Source organism: Bos taurus, chromosome 18, assembly GCF_002263795.3.
Source record: "Bos taurus isolate L1 Dominette 01449 registration number 42190680 breed Hereford chromosome 18, ARS-UCD2.0, whole genome shotgun sequence".
NCBI lineage: Eukaryota > Metazoa > Chordata > Mammalia > Artiodactyla > Bovidae > Bos > Bos taurus.
Genome location: NC_037345.1, coordinates 44,817,367 through 44,836,780, shown reverse-complemented (window position 1 = coordinate 44,836,780; position 19,414 = coordinate 44,817,367). Strand labels below are relative to the sequence as shown.

General features: G+C 40.4%; 1 protein-coding gene across 1 annotated transcript; it reads right to left on the bottom strand.

Moving 5' to 3' along the window:
• Positions 1-941: 941 nt before the first annotated feature.
• On the bottom strand, positions 942-19,207 carry PDCD2L (programmed cell death 2 like). Its single transcript, NM_001192129.1, is given in 7 exon segments — positions 942-1,130; positions 10,356-10,504; positions 16,352-16,462; positions 17,348-17,721; positions 18,582-18,642; positions 18,789-18,955; positions 19,070-19,207. Coding segments are annotated over 7 exon segments (1,101 nt in total). The 5' UTR covers positions 19,178-19,207; the 3' UTR covers positions 942-999.
• Between the last annotated feature and the right edge of the window lie 207 nt (positions 19,208-19,414).

The window sequence follows — 19,414 nt, the reverse complement described above, 5'->3', positions numbered from 1 at the left end:
AACCCACCTGCCATTGCAGGATACATAGGTTCAATCCCTGATCCGGCAAGATCCACATCTTAGTTGCCATGGAGCAACTAAGCCCATGCACCACAACTACTGAGCCTGTGCTCTAGAGCCCAGGAGATGCAACTCCTGAAGCCCACACATGCCCCAGAGCCTGTGCTCTACAAGAAAAGCCGGCACAACGAGAAGCCCGTGCACCACAACCACAGAGCAGCCCCTGCTTGGTGCGACCAGAGAAAGTCCTTGAAGCAATGAATCCAGCACAGCCATAAATAAATAAATAAATAAAAACAAAAAACCTCTCTCTGCAGGTCCACACCCAGCCTCAACCCTACAAACCCAGTGTTCCTGAAATATCTATAACCAACACCCTTGCTTTCTTCTACACGGCCAGCCACTTTCCCCAGGTACCTCTCCCCACCTTGGGAAGCAGGGAGAGGGCAAGGAAGCAGTCAAAAACATAAAATGTAAATGGAGAAAGGGGAGATGAGTGGTGGATAGCTGGGTGGAGGGACAATGTCCAGAAGAGACAAAGGGGCAAGAGGTGGAAGTAGATGAGGGTGGAAAGTGTGGTAGGCTTCAACAGTTCATGTCACAGGGCAGAAGCCTCAAGCAGCTGGAACAGTCCCAGCAGTATGCTCTGTCAGCATTCAGGGACAGCAAAAATGCAGAGGCTGCAGGGGTAATACATGGCTAGCTGCTGCTCACAGCGCTACAGCTGCCTCTCCCTCCAAGAACCCGTCAGGGTCTTCCATAAGATCACCTGCCCGTGGGCTACAGAGGAGCCACGTTCTGAGCTGCCTCTGTGGACGCAGGCCACTGACCCTGAAGGGCTAACCAGCCCATAAACGAGAGGTTCTAAATCCTGGCTCCAGACCCATCACAGGTGCCAAAAAGCAAACAGAAACAAGAGCTAATAAACTCTGAGTCAAAATGAGGTAAAAAGACAATTTAAACATTAAAGTTTAATTTATATAAATAAAAGGAAATGCACTACTTAAATAATAATTCATCTGGGTCCTCTTGGATAATACAAAACTCTTCCATGGGCGCCTGATCATTTTGAGGCCAGCAACTCTTCTCACATGTGTAAATTAGAATGGTTCCGAATTCCACAGAAAGATCTGAAAAATACAACATAATCAGGATTCCAATAAAGAGAAAGTGTTAGGAGATACACTCAATATTCAGTTTGCTTAGTGAATATAGCCCAGACACTGGAACAAGACTGCTTGGGTTCAAACCCAGCTCTACCACCTAGTGATTTCACCTCTATGATATTATTATGTATTTATCATGATGATAAGATTGCTGTGTGGAGTAAATAAGCTAGTACATACAAGATACTTGGAACAGAGCCTGGCACATCTTGAGTGTTATCTGTAAAGCAGAAAGGTTAAGCAGAAGACGCTAATAGGAAGGAGAAGGATTGCTCAATATCAGGATAACCGATGTTGCCACAGGCAGTGGTTTTACCTTACAAGCTGAAAAAATAATTACTTAAGGCAAAAACAGTGCTCATTAGCACTCAGTCACAATACAGTCACAGTATTCCTATAGAAAGTGACTGCTGATTAAAAAAAAAAACAAAACAGATAAGCAAAATATACTTTAAAAATATGGTACTTCCCAGGTGGTCCAGTGGTTAAAACTCTGTGCTTCCACTGCAGGGGGCACAGGTTCAATCCCTGGTCGAGGAACTAAGATCTTGCATCCTGCGTGGTGTGGCCAAATCCAGACTATTTGACGTTGAAGATCATTTTAAAATGTCATACTAACAGAACACTACGTCCAAGAAAGGATACAGGCAAAAAGCAGAAAATAGATAAGAATTTATAGAAATGTATCAATGGATGGAGCCAGGAAAAATGGCATCAAGAGAACGTGAGTAATAAGAAAGCCTGTTGATATCAGAATAGGAAAACAGGAGTCAACAGGATGAGTTGAGCAACTGGTTTGGAGCAGCAAAGGAAAAATGTAGGCAGGGCCTCCCTGGTGGCTCAGTGGTAACGAATCTGCCTGCCAATGCAGGGGACATGGGTTCAATCCCCAGGTCAGGAAGATCCCACATGCTGCAGAGCAACTAAGCTGGTGAGGCAACTAAGCCTGTGCTCTAGAGTGTGGGAGCCACAGCTACTGAAGCCCATGTGCTGCAGCTCCTGACGCCCAAGCACCCTAGAGCCCATGCTGCGCAACTGGAGGAGCCACTGCCAAAGAAGCCCTGTATACTGCAACTAGAGAGGAGCCCCCACTTGGCACAACTAGAGAAAAGCCCATGCAGTGACAAAGACCCAGCAAAGCCAAAAATAAATAAATAAAAATTTTAAAAAAAAATGTAGGCAGTTGGGCCTTCCCTGGTGGTCCAGTGCTAAGACTCCGTGCTCCCAGTGCAGAGGGCCTGGGTTCGATTTCTGGTTGGGGAACTAGATCCCACATGTTACAACTAAAGAGATAGCATGCTGCATACCACAACAAAGATAGAAGATTCTTCATGCTGCAACTAAGACCTGGAGCAGCCAAATAAATAAATATATAAATAAATATATATATATATATATATATATATATTAAATGTAGGTGGTGATAATGGAAAGAAAGTCAAAGACAGTCCCAAAAAAGGGTAAAATAGAGCTGATTTTGAAGAAATAACCTGGTGAATTTGAGAAAATTCCCAACTAAAATGCATAACAGGCAGTTTGTAGAGGGCATGAGAAGGCTACAGCCTCAGTAATAGTAACCACCAGGAGAGGAAAGAAGGAGATGCAAAGAATCAGAATAAAATATGAAATAGCTGAGTATTATACATGAACCCAGAGACCTCCCACAGTGGGGACTGAAGGGTAGGGAGGAGAAAGAGGCATATGGAGATCAAAACAGTCCCGTTATACATGTAATGAAAAAACATCAGCAACCACAAGAAACAGAAAAGACAGGTGAAATCTAGTTACAGGTAGAAAGGAAAGGCTTCCAAGAAGTTCAATGAATGCAGAGGGAAAGAGAAAAGATGTTATCATGGAGTTGAGAAGAGAAAGGTGACCCAACCAACTGGTGTTGCTTCTACAGAAAAGCTACAAACTCTACAGAAAAGACATTCAGGGGAATTCTCTGGTAGGCTGGTGGTTAGAACTCCTCACTTTCACTGCCGAGGGTGTGGGTTCAACCCCTGGCTGGGGAACTGAGATCCTGCAAGCCGCACGGCATGGCCAACTTAAAAAGAAAGAAAGAAAACAAGAAAAACTAAATATGCAGGTCCGAAGACCCATCCAATCCCATGATAAACAAAACTGCATGGGACTTCCCTCGTGGTTCAGTGGCTAAGACTCTGCCCTCTCAACAGGAGGCCAGGGTTCAATCCCTGGTCAGGGAACTAGATCCCACATGCCTCAACTAAAAGTTCTCATGATGCAGCTAATGGTCCTGCATGCCACAACAAAAATCGAAGATCTCTCATGCCATACCTAAGACCTAGTGCAGCTAAAATAAGTAAACAAGAATTACAGAACAATGGGACCGTAAGACCTGTTAGTTCACTGACTGGACTTCATGGATAAAGAAAGTTCTATGGTGTCAGTGTTAGTTACAAAGGGTGGAGGGGCATCAGTCCACCTTTAGACTTCCACAAAGCAACATTCAATGCCAAAAGATATCTATATGATCGTGAAAGATCTCAGGGATTTTCAGAAAAATGTACTTCCAGTGAGGCCCAGCCATGGGAGATGACAGGAGGTACCAGATAAAAGGGCTGGTGGGGCCCTCACTATTAGAAGGTGACAGCATGGGGTTGACCAAGTTTTGAAGAAAGAAAGTGGGGCTTAATAACTTTACATATAAGTTGTCCTTCAACTAGAAAGGCAGACTAGTTAGGGCTCACACCTGCGAGCCCTCTTTGAGGCAATTACATGGTGGAATCCAACTAGGAGAGAACAGCATAAAGAATTCACAGGCTAAACAGCTATGAGAATTATGTTTCCAAAATACAGACTGATAACTTTAATAAAGCAAAACTGATACTAAAATATGTGGAGATGGAGTAGGGTAAACATTTCCTTATCTATTAAAGGGTCAAATACAAACCATTTAAAATGGAAATATGAAATGAATATAATTTTCTTAATTTCAGAAGATCTTTTAGAAACTAGGGCCTCTTTTAATAAAGAACCCATTACCTAAAAAGTCCAGCAGCTCCTTCACTTACACTTAATTTTTCTTATGTTAAATTTTCATGAATTTATTCTAGTACTTTAGTATTACTAAATCTTTTCCTTTTTAGAAAAAAAATTTCTAGTCATACATCTATTTTAACTTTCTGTCTGCATTTATGTCAAGAATGATGACTGGAATGATCCTACACATGGGCAAATAATGGTGATTTCCAAGGTTTACCAGATATTTACAGAAAATCTTCAATAGAAAACTCAGGGATCAAAACAAGCAGAGAAAAAAAGGTAAACTGCAGGAAATAGAAAATGCAGGAAACAAGTAAAAATTTAAAAAAAACAGAACACATCCCAAAGATATGAAAGAAGATACTAAACTCATAAAAACAAACCAAAAAAGGGGACCTTATAAAAAGTTTATATCCTATGAGTCAATGAGATTTATCCCAAGAATGAAAAGATGTTTAAACATACCAAAATCAGTGTAATATGCCACATTAATAGAATCAATAGAATTACATGATATCTCAATTGATGCAGAAAAAAGCATTTGATAAAATTCAAAACCCTGTAGTGATAAAAATCACTCAGTAAATGAGGAATAGAAGGTAAATTCCTCAAACTGAAAAAGGCCATATACATGAAAAACTCACAGTTAACATAATACTCAATGGTGAAAAACTAAAAGCTATTCCCCTAAGACCACGAACAAGACAAGGATCCCCACTTTTGCAACTTATATTCAATGAAGAAGTTCTATACAAAGCAATGGGACAAGAAAAAGAAATAAAAGGCATCCAAATCAGAAAGGAGGAAGTAAAATTATCTCTATTGATCTGATCTTTTTTCCAAGAATGCTTGTTTTTGTCTCTGTACTTACATTTCCACACTAACAGAACAAAATCAAATTATCTGCAACTCAAATATTCTTATTAGAATGATGATAACAGAATCTGACCACAAACATTCAGTTTTTCATCTTGATGTTTTCAAATAAGAATTGTTTAAAACATATGTAGAACTCATCAGTTCCTAGGATAGTTACTAGAAAGTGATGATTTTTCTTTTCTTTTTTTTTTGGTGGCACCTCACGACTAGTGGAACTTCCTTGACTAAGGACTGAACTTGCACTCCCTGCAATGGAAGTGGGGAGTTTTAACCAATGGACCAGGAGGGAAGCCCCCGAAAGTAACAAATTTAAAGAAACTGAAATAGTAGTCTCCCAAATTATTTTAGCTGTTGCTATATTTTGTCCTAGAAATAAGTTACCCCTTTGAAAAATTATACTAAGATCAAACCCTGAAATGCTTTTCAATGAAGTAAAACTTACATGTTATTATAATGTCCATATAGCTAGTGATGTAGATAAAGATAAACAGTGATCTCTTCCTGTGTGTTTTTAGGGCTTCCCTGGTAGCTCAGCTGGTAAAGAATCCACCTGCAATGCAGGAGACCTGAGTTCAATTCCTGGGTTGAGAAGATCCCCTGGAGAAGGTAAGGGCTACCCACTCCAATGTTCTGGCCTGGAGAATTTCAAGGACTGTATAGTCCCTGGGGTTGCAAAGAGTCGGACACGACTGAGCGACTTTCAATTTCACTTTCTTATGGGTTTAATGCAATTCAAAGAATATGTAAAATGGTCCTGAGAAATCAGGTTAAATTGAAATATAAATTTAAGTTGGGAATATAAAAAGCAAACAATTTTCCTTGCTTTTGATGGTGTACAAGAAGTAGCCCATGTGACAGTGACGTCACATGACAAAGCGTGTTCGTGTTAAGAACACGTTCATCACCACAGAGGAAAGATTTACTGATTATATTGAAATAAAAGAAAAAATGTACATGATGCATCTTAGGTAATTATTGATAAACTGGAAAAAGATAATGTTGACATAAGAAAGCCCATCATCATGAGTGACTCACTCATTATACATGAGTGACTATGGCAGCTGTGCAAAGAGGTAGAAGCCATTATTCCTCAACTGTGTATGATTTTGCCAAATGTGTGCCTTGGTTAGCTTATAATCTTAACAGAGAAAATTTCTGCTCCTAAAATTAAACCACAATAACTTTTAAAATACTGTACAATGGATAAACGTGTTTTGTGAATTCAGTATTTTCATGTCTGTTCTAAAAAGTACTTTAAATACACATATGAATACTCAGTGGTTATAAAGATCAAATGTAATCAGTCCCTAGTCCATGTAAAATACTTATATTTAGCAAACAGCAATATGTATGTGTGTATATATATGTACATATATGTACATATATATATATATATATATATATATATGAAGCTCTAAGTCATCTCAGTGGTGTCCGACTCTTTGCAACTAAGCAAGGATACTGGAGTGGGTTGCCATGCCCTCCTCCAGGGGATCTTCTCAACCCAGGGACTGAACCCAAGTCTCTAGGTCTCCTGCATTGGCAGGTGGGTTCTTAACCATTAGCGCCACCTGGGAAGCCCCATAAAATATATATTAGGAAATACAGATGATCTGATATTATATGTAGAAAATCCTAACGAATCCACAGCAAAAAACTTGGTTCTGAACAGTTTTCTGTTGTTTTTATATTATCCTTAAAGGCTCTGCCCTAGCCTTTATTCTTTCCTTTCTTCTGTGAGTTTTGGTTGGTTGGTCTTCTTTTTCTAGTTCCTTAAGGTAAACAATTAGGTCACTGATTTGTCTTTGTTTTCAACATATGTGTTTACAGCTCTTAAGATGACATGGTTGGGGACTTCCCTGGTAGTCCAGTGGTCAGGATTCCATGTTTCCGCTGCAAGGGGCATAGGTTCCATCCCTGGGCAGGGAACTAAGATCCCACATGCTGCACAGTGCAGCCAAAAAAATAAAGAAATTAAGACCCAGGGATGCCATTCAGAGGATATACCCAAAAACACTAAAAACAGTGACTCAAATGTATCTGTATCCAATGTTACCAGCAGCATTACTCATAGTAGCCAAAAGATGGAAAGCCCCACCACCAAGTTAAAGAATTTAAAAAATCTGTATTATACAGTGAACTCTGTATATCATGAATGAACTATAAAAAGGAAAGAAATTTTGATACATGCTACAACATGAGCCCTGAAGATATTATGATAAATGAAATGAGCCAGACACAAAAGGACAAACATCATATGATTCCACTTATGTCAGGTGTCTAGAATAGGCAAATTCAAAGAGACAGAAATGGACAGAATAGAGGTTACCAGCAACTAGGGGAAGAGAAAATGAGCTGGGGTGGGGGGTGGGGCTCATTCTTTTACGGGAGGGGCAGAGTAGTTAATGAGTACAGACTGATTTTTTTGTTTGGGATAACAAAAAAGTTCTGGGAATAAAATAGTGGTGACAGTTACATAACACTGTGAATATATTTAATATCACTAAATTATACACTTAAAGAAACGGCTAAAATGGTCAATTTTTAAGTACGTGTATTTTATAATACATTTTTCAAAAAATCAGTTATATTTAAACATATTAATACTAGCAGCAAACATCAGAAACTGAAATTTTTTAAATGCCATTTATCATAGCATAAAAAAACATTTAACACATAGACACAAAACTGAAAAAAGATATGCAAGACTCTACACCGAAAAGTATAAGACTCTATTGCAAGAAATTAAAGAGAACCTAAATAAATGGAGAGAGATACTAGTTACATGGACTGGAAGACTCAACATTGTTAAGATGTCAATTCTCCTCGATCTGATCCAGAGAACCAACGCAATACCAAACAAAATCCCAGAAAGTCTTTTACTTTTTTAAGAAGTTGAGGAAATAGCAACCCACTCCAGTATTCTTGGCTGCAGAATCCCAAGGACACAGGAGCCTGGCAGGCTGCAATCCATGGGGTCGCAAACAGTCAGACATGACTGAGTGACTGAGCATGCACATATAGAATGGCTAACTTATCGGACAGCTCAGTTAAAGAATTAAGAAATAAAATGCAATTTTAAAAAACCCCACAGAAATGCAAATGATCTGGAAGAGTCAAAATATTTTTGAAAAGGAAGAATAAAGCTGAAAGACTGATACAACCAAGTTACAAATCCAATATTTTGGCCACGTGATAAGAAAAACTGACTCACTGGAAAAGACCCTGATGCTGGGAAAGACTGAAGGCAAAAGGAGAAGGGAGCGGCAGAGGATGAGATGGTTAGATAACATCATGGACTCAATGGACATGAATCTGAGCAAACTCTGGGAGACAGTGAAGGACATGGGAGCCTGTCATGCTGCAGTCCATGGGGTCGCAAAGGGTCAAACATGACGTAGTGACTAAACAACAACAACAAATCTTACAAAGCTACAGTGGTCAAGATAGTGTGGCAGTGGTGTCAAAACAGAAAAACAGATTAATGGAACAGAATGCAGAATAAAGAGTACAGAAACAAATTAACACATATATGGACAACCAATATTCAACAAAGGTAAAAGATACTTGAGCAGAGAAGAAGAGTCTTATCAATAAGTGGTGCTGAAACAACTGGATATTCACATGGAAAAGAAGGAACTTGAACCATACCTTATACCATATATAAAATTTAACTCAAAATGGACATAAATCTAAATGTAAAACTAGAAACAAAACTTGTGTCCTTGGGCTAAGCAATCATTTCTTAGACAAGATATCACAAACATAATTCATATAAGAAAAGATTAATAAATTGTGCTTCAAAATTAAAAACTGTTTTTAAAAGGACAGTTTAGAGAATAAAAAGACAAGTCAGTACTTTATGGAAGGGGGAGAAAAAGGCACTGTTTTCAAGTGGACAAACCTAAAATACCAGCCAACATCAACAATCAATGTTTAAAGAGGCACCCTTGATAAGATGAGTGACAGGAAGAAAATGGCACTTTACCCCACACCCCATGATTTTCTTCTCAATAATCTGTAGTCTCATTCTAATTATGAGAAAAAAAATCAGATGAATCCAAAAGAGGGGCATCTTACAAAATAAGTGACCAGTACTCCCACAAATTGTCAAAGTCATCAAAAACGAGGCAGTCCTGGCATGTCTCTGGTGGTCCAGTGGCTAAGACTCCACACTCACAATGCAGGGGGTCAGGTCTGATCCCTGGTCAGGGAACTAGATCCCACATTCTACAGCTAAAAATCCCACATGCTGCAACAAAGACCTGGTGCAGCCAAATAAATAAATAAATATTTCTTTTAAAAAAATCTTGCTTAAGAAAAATGAGGAAGTCTGAATTTTCATCACAGGCAAGAGACACACTAAGTGATATCCTGGATGGGCTCTTGGATATTAGGTAAAAACTAAGGAAATCTAAATAAACTATGGACTTTAGTTAATAATGTATTAATATTGGCTCATTAATTATAACAAAAGTACTGTATTAGTATAAATTTATTTTAATAAAGGGGAAACTGGACGTGAGGTATATGGGAATTCTAGGTCCTTATTTCGCAATTTCTCTGTAAATTGAAAGCTTCTAAAGAATAAAGTCTACACTAAAAAAAAAAAGAAAAAAAACCCCAAAATAAAAATTGGCAAGCTAGACTTAGAGAAAATATTTGTACATTATATACCAGATGAAGGACTTGTATCCAGAATACATACAAAACTCTCAGAATTCAATAAGAAGACAAACTACCCAAATTTTAGAAAGAGAAAATGATTAGAACAGACACTTCACCAGAGAAAATATATAGTGATAAATCAGCACATGAAAATGATGCTCAAAATCATTAGTTATTAGAGAAACACAAATGAAAACCATGCGATGTCGCTACACACTCATGAGACTGAAATGAACACGACAGACCGTGTCGAGTATTGCCAAGGAGGTGCAACTCTCATGTACTGTCAGTTGTGATGTAAGTGGCACAGGCTCTTTAGAAAACAAGGTGGCAGTGTCTTAAAAAGTCAAACACACACCTACCGCACGATTCAACTGCTTTTCTCCTAGATACTTAATCCAAAAGCCTATGTCCATACAAAGGCCTGTACACAAATGTTCAAAGCAACTTTATTTATACTAGCCCCGAACGGAAGCAACAAATATGTCTCCTAAAAATTATTCTAAGTTCCCAAATTTTCTGTAATGCTTATATTTTATAAGGAAACAAAGATGAAACACTAGGTTTTCATTTTAAAAACTAATCCCAAATTAGTGCCAGAAACCCACAAACTCAAATAAATAAAGGGCCCTTTACCTAAATTAGCACTTCTGAGCATGCTGACCAGTGCTGGCATAAGCTGAAACTCAAATATCCTTCGGGCTCCACAGTAGCTGCAGGCTGGGAGTTCAGTGACTTCTGATGTAGGGCAGGTCAAAAAAAGTGGTTCTCCACTCCAGGAGTACCTAGAATAAGGAGAAAAAGAACGCTGAATTAAGGCCACATACAAGTCACATGTTAACATCCAAGACTACACTTAATCGATTTTGTTTCTTTCTTGGAGAATATCCGGAGCAAAACCAGATAGCAAAGAAAATCAAAGGCCCAGAAAACTAGCTGCAAGGCTGGAAATGATAGCAAGACATCTGAATTCTTATCAATGCTTGATTTAAAGTCTAGATGAAGGCACTAAAGCTAATATTGAACTAAATTGAACTAAAACTGCAACAAAGCCCAGACTCTGCTCAATTGCAGATTGAGACTCAGCTCCCCACAGTTCTGGCCTTACAGAAGAAGGGGTGTGCACCCCTAAGGGATGAGTATCAACTTCAGTATCTATTTTCCTCCAACATACAGTTTCCAGTAAATATTTTTTTAAGTTACTAGATATGCAAAGAAGCAGAAAAAACTAACCCATAAAGAAAATAAATACATGGAGAGCCATAGCCAAAATGATGAACTTTTCAGACACACTTTATGCTTTTAAAAATTTCATTGAAGTATAGTTGATTTACAATGTGTGTTTAACTTCTGCTGTACAGCAAAGTGACTCTTTTTCTTTCTTTTCCATTATGGTTTATCACAGGATACTGATTACAGTTCCCTGTGCCATACAATAGGACCCTCATGGACAATATTTTTAAAACAACCACCAGATTAAGTCTCTCACTTCAATCACTCTTGTCATCAATGTACTTTAATATCCCCAGATTTAGTTCTTATTTCATTTTGGAGAAAATATCCTATTTTATCTTTGAGTATTGTTTTGGATCCATTTGTTGAGTTCTCTTCTTTGGACACCTGTTATCTTTATAGCAATTATATTTATCCACCTTCCAAGATGCTGCTGCTGCTGCTAAGTCGCTTCAGTCGTGTCCGACTCTGTGCGACCCCATAGACAGCAGCCCACCAGGCTCCCCCGTCCCTGGGATTCTCCAGGCAAGAACACTGGAGTGGGTTGCCATTTCCTTCTCCAATGCATGAATGTGAAAAGTGAAAGTGAAGTCGCTCAGTTGTGTCCGACTCTCAGCAACCCCATGGACCTCGGCCCACCAGGGTTCTCCGTCCATGGGATTTTCCAGGCAAGAGTACTGGAGTGGGGTGCCATTGCCTTCTCCGACCTTCCAAGATAGCGCCTTCTAATTACTTTGTCTTTTTGTTCAGCATTCATGAGATTTTTGAAACTCTCTTCACATCAGTACTTTGATTTTCAGCCAAGTCGACTACTTCTAAATTTATTAGATACACAATGTGTGGCTTGATTTCTTTAGCAATTCAACTTCCCTTGGCATCTTATTTTCTCAACTTGGAGCTCTTGGTTTTACTGAACACATTGTCTTACAAAGTTCATCTGTATCTTGAAAACTCTGCTGGGAATTATGTGTTCCTCAGATTATCTTTTCTTCCAGATATGGTTCTTGGCGCATTTTTGTATGCACTATTCACTTCTCTAATTTTACTACCAACAGTATGATTACATGGGTGGCCTGCCACTTTTCAGCTAGTTCAGGCCTCAAGAGGGCAACTCTGTTTAGACCACCAGTTTGCTCCAAAACAATGTGTGGGTTTTCTTACTGACTTCCTGTCAATCTCACATCAGAGGTCTGTTCTTTTCCCCTTCTCCAAACACATTTTTCATTTCTTGTACTCTTCTGTAGGTGAATCGGGGTGGGGGTAGAGTTCTGTAAGACTCAGTGCAATCTACTAGAACACCTGGGCTTCCTTTTTACTGAGATAGTGTAAAATGTCTTACATGTTGGGGGATCCCACTCTAATGGGCAAGAAATTGCCCTTGACTTCTTTATCATTTCTGTATCGTATCATGGAACCCAACTTTTGCTTCTGAGAGGCAATTCCTAATTCCCTGTATCTTCACCCGCACCACACCCAGTTGTGTGGCCAAAAGCGCTACAGCAGAAGATACAGATTCTTCTCCTGTTTGCTTCTTTCCAGACTCAACATTATTACCACAATTCTCAGGATGCTGTGGACTTATCAGTGTATCTTCAAGAAGTGAGAGAAGGTTGAATGGCTAGAACTCACACTGAAGGTACAGAAATGTACCTTCCTCTGTGAAAAGAAAGTTAACTATATAAATAAATACATGTGAGGCATCCAGAACTGTATTAGACTTTTAGTGATATCACATCCTGGATTGCCACTTTGAGTTTTATGGTATTAAGTTTCTTTCCTTATTTCAATGCAGATGGAAGGGATTTTCTTTTTAAAGTTTGTTTTTTTCTACTTTATTTTTGGTTGATTTTTACTTTTTATATTCACTGTAACCAGGTATTAGGATAGAGAGACCACGTGATTTTACTCTGACCACTGTATCTAGACCCATTTTTCCACGTTTTCCCTGTGTTGTCATTTTTATATACTATAACCTGCTGGATATGTCATTTCCTCTGAGAGCCTCTGTGACATCCTATTTAGAAGTTATGTTTTATTTTCCTCATTTATCACTTGTGGAAATCACACAATGTATCTTTTTATTTTTAAACTCTCTCACTAGAAGGTAAAATATATAAAAACAAGGACTTTGTGTCATTTTCTGTTGTACCTGCAGCATCTATAACAGCACCTAACATCTGGCGTAGACTCTGTAAATATTAGCTGAATGAATGAACGTGCTCACTGAATCCTTCCAAACATCCTACAAAGTAGGCATTAGGCCCATTTTACAGAAGAGTAAATAGTCATCTGCCCCAAGGCCAAGTCTTCTAAGACCAAAACCAAGGTTCTTTTCATCCCTACCATGTTTGAAAATGTACCGGTATCACAAATACCTACTATATGTAGGTACTATGCTTTGCATGAGAATAACATACTGTCCTCACTGCCAAAGATCATGAATACATAAGTACACCAATACCATTAAGAGATCCTTATAGATCTCTGCTTCCCCAAAACAGCATAGTGGGTTTCAAACAACAGTCAGTATTTATGGTTGTACAGAGTATTTTCATCATCACCTCATTTAGTTCCCAGAGGGATCCTAAGAAATAGGTAGTTGTATTATCATCCTCATTTTGGAGACGAGGCACTGAGGATAAGAAAGGTTAAGTGAATTGCCCATGGACCTTCAACTAGAAATGGAAAACCCAGGCCCTGAACTTCCAAGACCTCTTATTCAATATCCTCTAGGCAGTTGTTACTTATTACAAAGTATTATGGCTTCGGTATAAGAAACTTGTAAAGTAGAATGTGCAAGGGAAATAAAACCAAAACTACTATAACAAAGATTTAGTTTCAAAGATGTAAATCAAATGACAAAGACACACTCTGTAGTCTAAGAACAATCAAGACTCCACCCCCCAAATAACACCCTCCGAAATCCTCATCTCCAGCACTGCATCAACACTCATCCAATTTCACAAGCCAGAAGCTCAAAACCACTTTGTTGCCTTCCAATCTTTTACTCTCATATCCAAGGGTCACCAAGAACTGCCATTATACAAACATCTCCCAAACTCATTCCCTGTTTCCCACATCCTCTGCCTTGATCCAAAACCTTATACCATCTCTCACCTGGATTCCTTGAATCTCGAGTGATCATATCACTCCCCTGGCATCCACTGGCTACAGAATAAAATACAAATTCTTTAGTAAGAAATGGATTGAAAACATACCTAATCCATGCCAGTTCTAGACACCAAGTCTGGGGAGTACCCAGTCTGTCAAGGAGGACAACAAGGGTGTGTGTCCTAAAGGAGGTCAAGGTTTGGAGCTGTGGGAGGCAAGAACCAAGCTGTTCTCACTTCAGACACCATGGTGTCCAGCCCACTGGCTTGCCCCTATCCCGCCATGATGCACTTGGCTATCTTTTTCCTTCATCAGTTACTTCTGTGACACAAAGCATCCTTGGCCTTTATCCTACAGGGTATGGGCTAGGGGCTCCAAGTGTGTCTCCCGCATGGTGCCTTTCCTGATGAAACAGGCAAAGGCCCCTGGTCCCTCCTCTGGGTTGCTGGCACACTTGTTCACATCTCCGTTGGGCACCTATCATAGCATATAGTGTCCTGTCTCCTCTGACCAGACCAGGTACTTTTGTGGCCAGCACCAAGAGCGGTTGTTATTGGACCAACTCCAAGCCCAGCACACAATAACTCAGCCCTGGAGGAGGAGAGGATCAGTGTGAGCATTGAGTCTCATCAGTGAAGAGGCCCCTCCCAAAGGGTGGTCTCCAACTAAGAATTACTGTCACTACTGAGGGGCTTGAAGGTTTCATAATTTGGGCATGTTTTCAACACAGCATCTCTAGTTGTCATGCCTAATTAAAGTAAGGAGAAATAAAGTGAATTATCATCAATAAAATTAGGATGCCAAGAATCAAGAGTAAAGTCTGACTTTGTACTCTGGAATAAAAACTACAGTCGAACAATATGTATCACGAACCTTTAAACTTCAAAATTTCAATCCTCAATTTCGCTCCTAGAACTAGCTTAGACAGAAATCACTACGACATTCCAGGAGTTGTAAACAGGATGCATACTGCAGCACTAAACTATGCAAAACTGAAACAAACCAGATGGAAACAATCAAACACCCAACAATACTGCCACAAGCAAAGTCAAAAAACAAACAGGCCCAGAAAATAAATCATGATGATTTTAATCATATAAAATTAATCATCATAATCTCTCTAATAGATAAAAAGTTCCTAAAAATCAAAAGGAACAAGAACTTATGGAAAAATGGGTAAAGGTTATGAATAGACAATAGGGAGGCCAAAAAGGTTTCTGTAAGATCTTACAGAAAAACCTGAACAAACTTTTGGCCCACCCAACAGAAGTAATTCCACAACACAGAAGAAGATATTCATAAGAAAAAAATCAGGTAATATTATACCAAGATGCCCTTTTTCACCGTGAATTGACAGAAATACAAAAGCATGAACCTCACCCTGCTGGCAAGGCCACCGGAAAACAGGCACTTATAGGTTGCCAGTAGGAATTAAAGATCATATATTGCCAGCAGGAATTAAAAGTCCAATGGGAGAAAACTGGGTGCTAGCAATTAAAACCACAATTGCATAAACCCTTCTGCTTAACTATGCCACTTCAGGAAATGCATCCTAGAGAAATACTTGCTCACTAAAAGTCCATCAACAAGTAAAATGGACATGGGACTACAGTAACTTTTTTTTTTAATATAGTTCTTAATGTTCTGAAAAGATACAATAATAGATAATAGCACAGTTGAAAAAGCAGGAAACAGAATGTTTCTTGAATGCTTTCTTGTGATTAAAAAAAAAAAAAAGGAAAGTAACATGTGACATTTGCTTTGACATGCATAAAGAAATTACATAAGCACACACAGGAACTAACAACAGTGATGACCTGATAGATATGAATAGTAGGAAAGGAATTATTCCGTTATATTTATACATATATGCACATGTACATACTTCTATGTTTTTGAGTCCTAAAAATGTGTTTTAAATTTAAATTTAAAACAGAAGAGGGGGGCGGGGAGGGAGGCAAAAAATAAAATAAAATAAAACAGAAGAAAATCACTTGGAAGAATTTTTAATACATAGGGAAACCCTCAATACCAATGAATGTTTATGAAAAGAGAATAGCTATATTCCATGACCCCAATTCACAACAATAAAAGAATACACACAATACCTACTTACACATATACATTCAGATATGTAAAAAATAACTTAATACACTAAAATCTTAGCTTCTTGGTTTGGGGAATATTGTAGATTTTGGTTTTCTTGTTCTGTTTTTCTGTGTTTTCCTAACTAACACACATTACTTTTGCATCAACAAGAAAAACAATAAAAGGAAATGTGCATTTACCTTAAAATCTGCTCCTGACAAGCAGCAATTCTCTTCATGAATTTGTAAAACATCTTATCTCCACTTTTAATTACAGTCTTCTCATATTTTTCATCACCATCACTAGACAGACTAAAAAGAAAAGCAGAAAACACTTTTGTGTGTCTACATTCAGAGAATTAACTGTATTTAGAACAGTACACAGGGAATTTCCGGGTAGTCCACTAGTTAGGACTCCACATTCTCACTGCTGAGGGCCCAGATTGAATCCCTGGTTGCAGAACTAAAATCCCACAAGCTGCTCTGGGCGGCCTAAATAAATAGATAAGTTTTTTAAAAAAGAAACAGAGTACACAATTTTAAAAACTTTACCACAGTAAAATATACGTACATAACTTAAAAATCATAAGTTTAACACTTTATAACGAATAACAGTAACCCCCTGCCCAACTTTCTCCCAAGCCCTGCTTCTTAGCCATTTTCAACACTGGATAATTATTTGCAATGTAAAAAGTCATCATGGGGCTTCCCTGGTGGTCCCGTGGTTAAGAATCCGCCCTGCAGTGCAGGGGATGCTGGTTCAATCCATGGTCCAGGAAGATTCCCCCATATCTCATGACAACTAAGCCCATGCACCACAACTACTGAGCCCAGACTCTAGAGTCCCAGCTCTGCAATAAGAGAAGCCACTGCAATGAGAAGCCTGCACGTTACAAATAGAGAGTAGCCCCGACTCGTCGCAACTAGAGAAAGCCTGTGTACAGCAACAAAGACTCAGGGCAGCCAAAAATAAAACAAATAAATAAACAAAATAAAAAGTCATATACCCACCGGCTCTTGTCATGTCTTTCTCCATTATGGAGTATTTTCAAACACCAACACGCCTGTAGGTGTGTCAGACCTGAAAAAGTTCTGCCTGAAAAAGTATCCCCAGTTTTGAGGATAAAACCAAAGAGTACCAACTCTGGAAGCCTCCTGATCAAACCACCTCTCAAACTCAACAGCACACACACTCACCTTTGGGAAAGCAGCTGTTCCATATCAACTCCTTCTCTCTGCTGATACTCCCTCAGAAGGCTCTGAGCATGGTCCAGACTGATGAAGTCCGTGTAGTCATCCTCATCGACGACACAGATGTAATAGGGCAGGAACTGCGGCACCGAAGGAGGCAAGGCCGGCCCTCCCCCAGGAGGTGCAGGAGGAGCAACACCTGGGACAGTATCCTGCAGGCGGAGGTCCTGGAGCTGGGAGGTCCAGTCTCTGTCCTTGGCATTGCTCAAATCATTTCCAAACTCCGAGACAGGCTGCAGTGGAGACGCTTCCTCACTGTCACTTCCCCAGTCATCTGCACCTTCACACCAATCCTCAGCTGTGAGGCCATTTTCCTGTTTCTGGAAAAATACCCAGCGAATGAGGTTCAAGCACACTGTTCCCTTGGCTTCCTGAGCCACCTAATCCTTCACCTTCCTGAAGGAACCTTACATCTGCCCCTCCCACTCCAGCACCTCATGGTTTACTCAAAAGCATGTTGGAGGTGAGGAATGTTGTGTTTCCTTTTCAGGGGCACTGTGGCAGATATACTATGGTGGTTTCTTCAACACCGCTTTCAGTTGTGCTTCATATACTACAGAAGCTGGTAAGAAAGAACTACATTTCCCAGACTCCTAAGCAGCTAGGGTTCTAGATATGGTCAGGGGGTCCGCTCATAAGGAACACTAGAGAGACAAACTTGACAGAATGAAGTAGAAAGAGTGACCATGAAGCAAAAGGCAGCTGGTATGTAGATGGAGACAGAGCAAGGCTCTGGAGTCAACAGTTCCGACAAGGGCAACTTCATCAGAATACATCTGGGCTTCCAGACTGCATGAGGGGTGTCATGGCAGCTCCCTGACAGGACAGTTCTGAGGTGTAGTTCTGCTGGTCACTCCTGGAGTAATTTCCTCCAGCCTATCTAGTAAGATAAGGAAAAACTTAACTTTAAATCAGTCTCAGCTATAAAAAGTCAAAACGCTTTTCTATTATCTGCAATTGAACCCCAAGAAATATAGGCAAACACCACCTTTTTATTCCTATTATTGCTAGCACAATGCTTCGCACACATTAAGAACTCAGTGAATATATAAAGCAACATTTATTGGGAAAGAAAAGCTGGATTTTGTTCTGCAGTCCTATCTTTGCAGGCAGTCCATGGGGTCGCAAAGAGACACGATTTAGCGACTAAACAACAATATGATAGTCACAACTGCGTTACCTGAGCGTCCTGAGTCTCTTTCTCTCTCATCTGCAGGCACTGGGAGCGGAACACCTTCCAACTTCATAGTAAAGAAAAACCGCGGTGAGGACTGCATCGCCAACTGCCGGAGGGCTGGCCAGTCCCCTCCCGGTGCAGCTGGCGCGGCCGCCGCTCCCGCCCACTCGACATAAATCCTGTGGGCAGCTCAGCTACTTCCCCGCCTACCTGCGCGCCCCGCCGCTACCGCACTCAGGGCGAGGGCAAGCGAACACGTGCAGGAGTCGATGAAAAGGAGAGCCTTCCAGCGGGCAGTACACCTGCACCACGAGGGCAAGCGGTTGCCGGCACAGTTCACACACCGGCCTCGGAGCTGCCACGGCGGGCAGGGCGTCCTGAGGACAAGGAAGGCGCTCAGACCCTGACTTTGTCCAGGGACCTCGCCCACTCCCTCACCCCGTAGCCCAACACCAGCTCCAGCCGACCCCGGCTCCCGCGCCCCACCTCACCGGAACGCCGCCCAGCTTGCTTGCGGTCCAGGCGCTCGGCCCCGTGGGACGGCCGTGCACTGCAGCATCTCGAAGCCCGAGCAGCACGGGTTTCCGAACAGCCGCCATGACGACCGGGAGAACAAGTGAAGAGGCGGGCTACGGCAGCCGAGAGGGTGCGCCTCTCTGCGCATGCGCTTCGCTGACGCCTGTGGGACAGCCCCGCCCCTCCTAGACCTTCTGGGAGATGTAATTTGGGAGTTCTAATATGACCAACCTAGATAGCATATTCAAAAGTAGAGACATTATTCTGCCAACAAAGGTTCGTCTAGTCAAGGCTATGGTTTTTCCAGTGGTCATGTATGG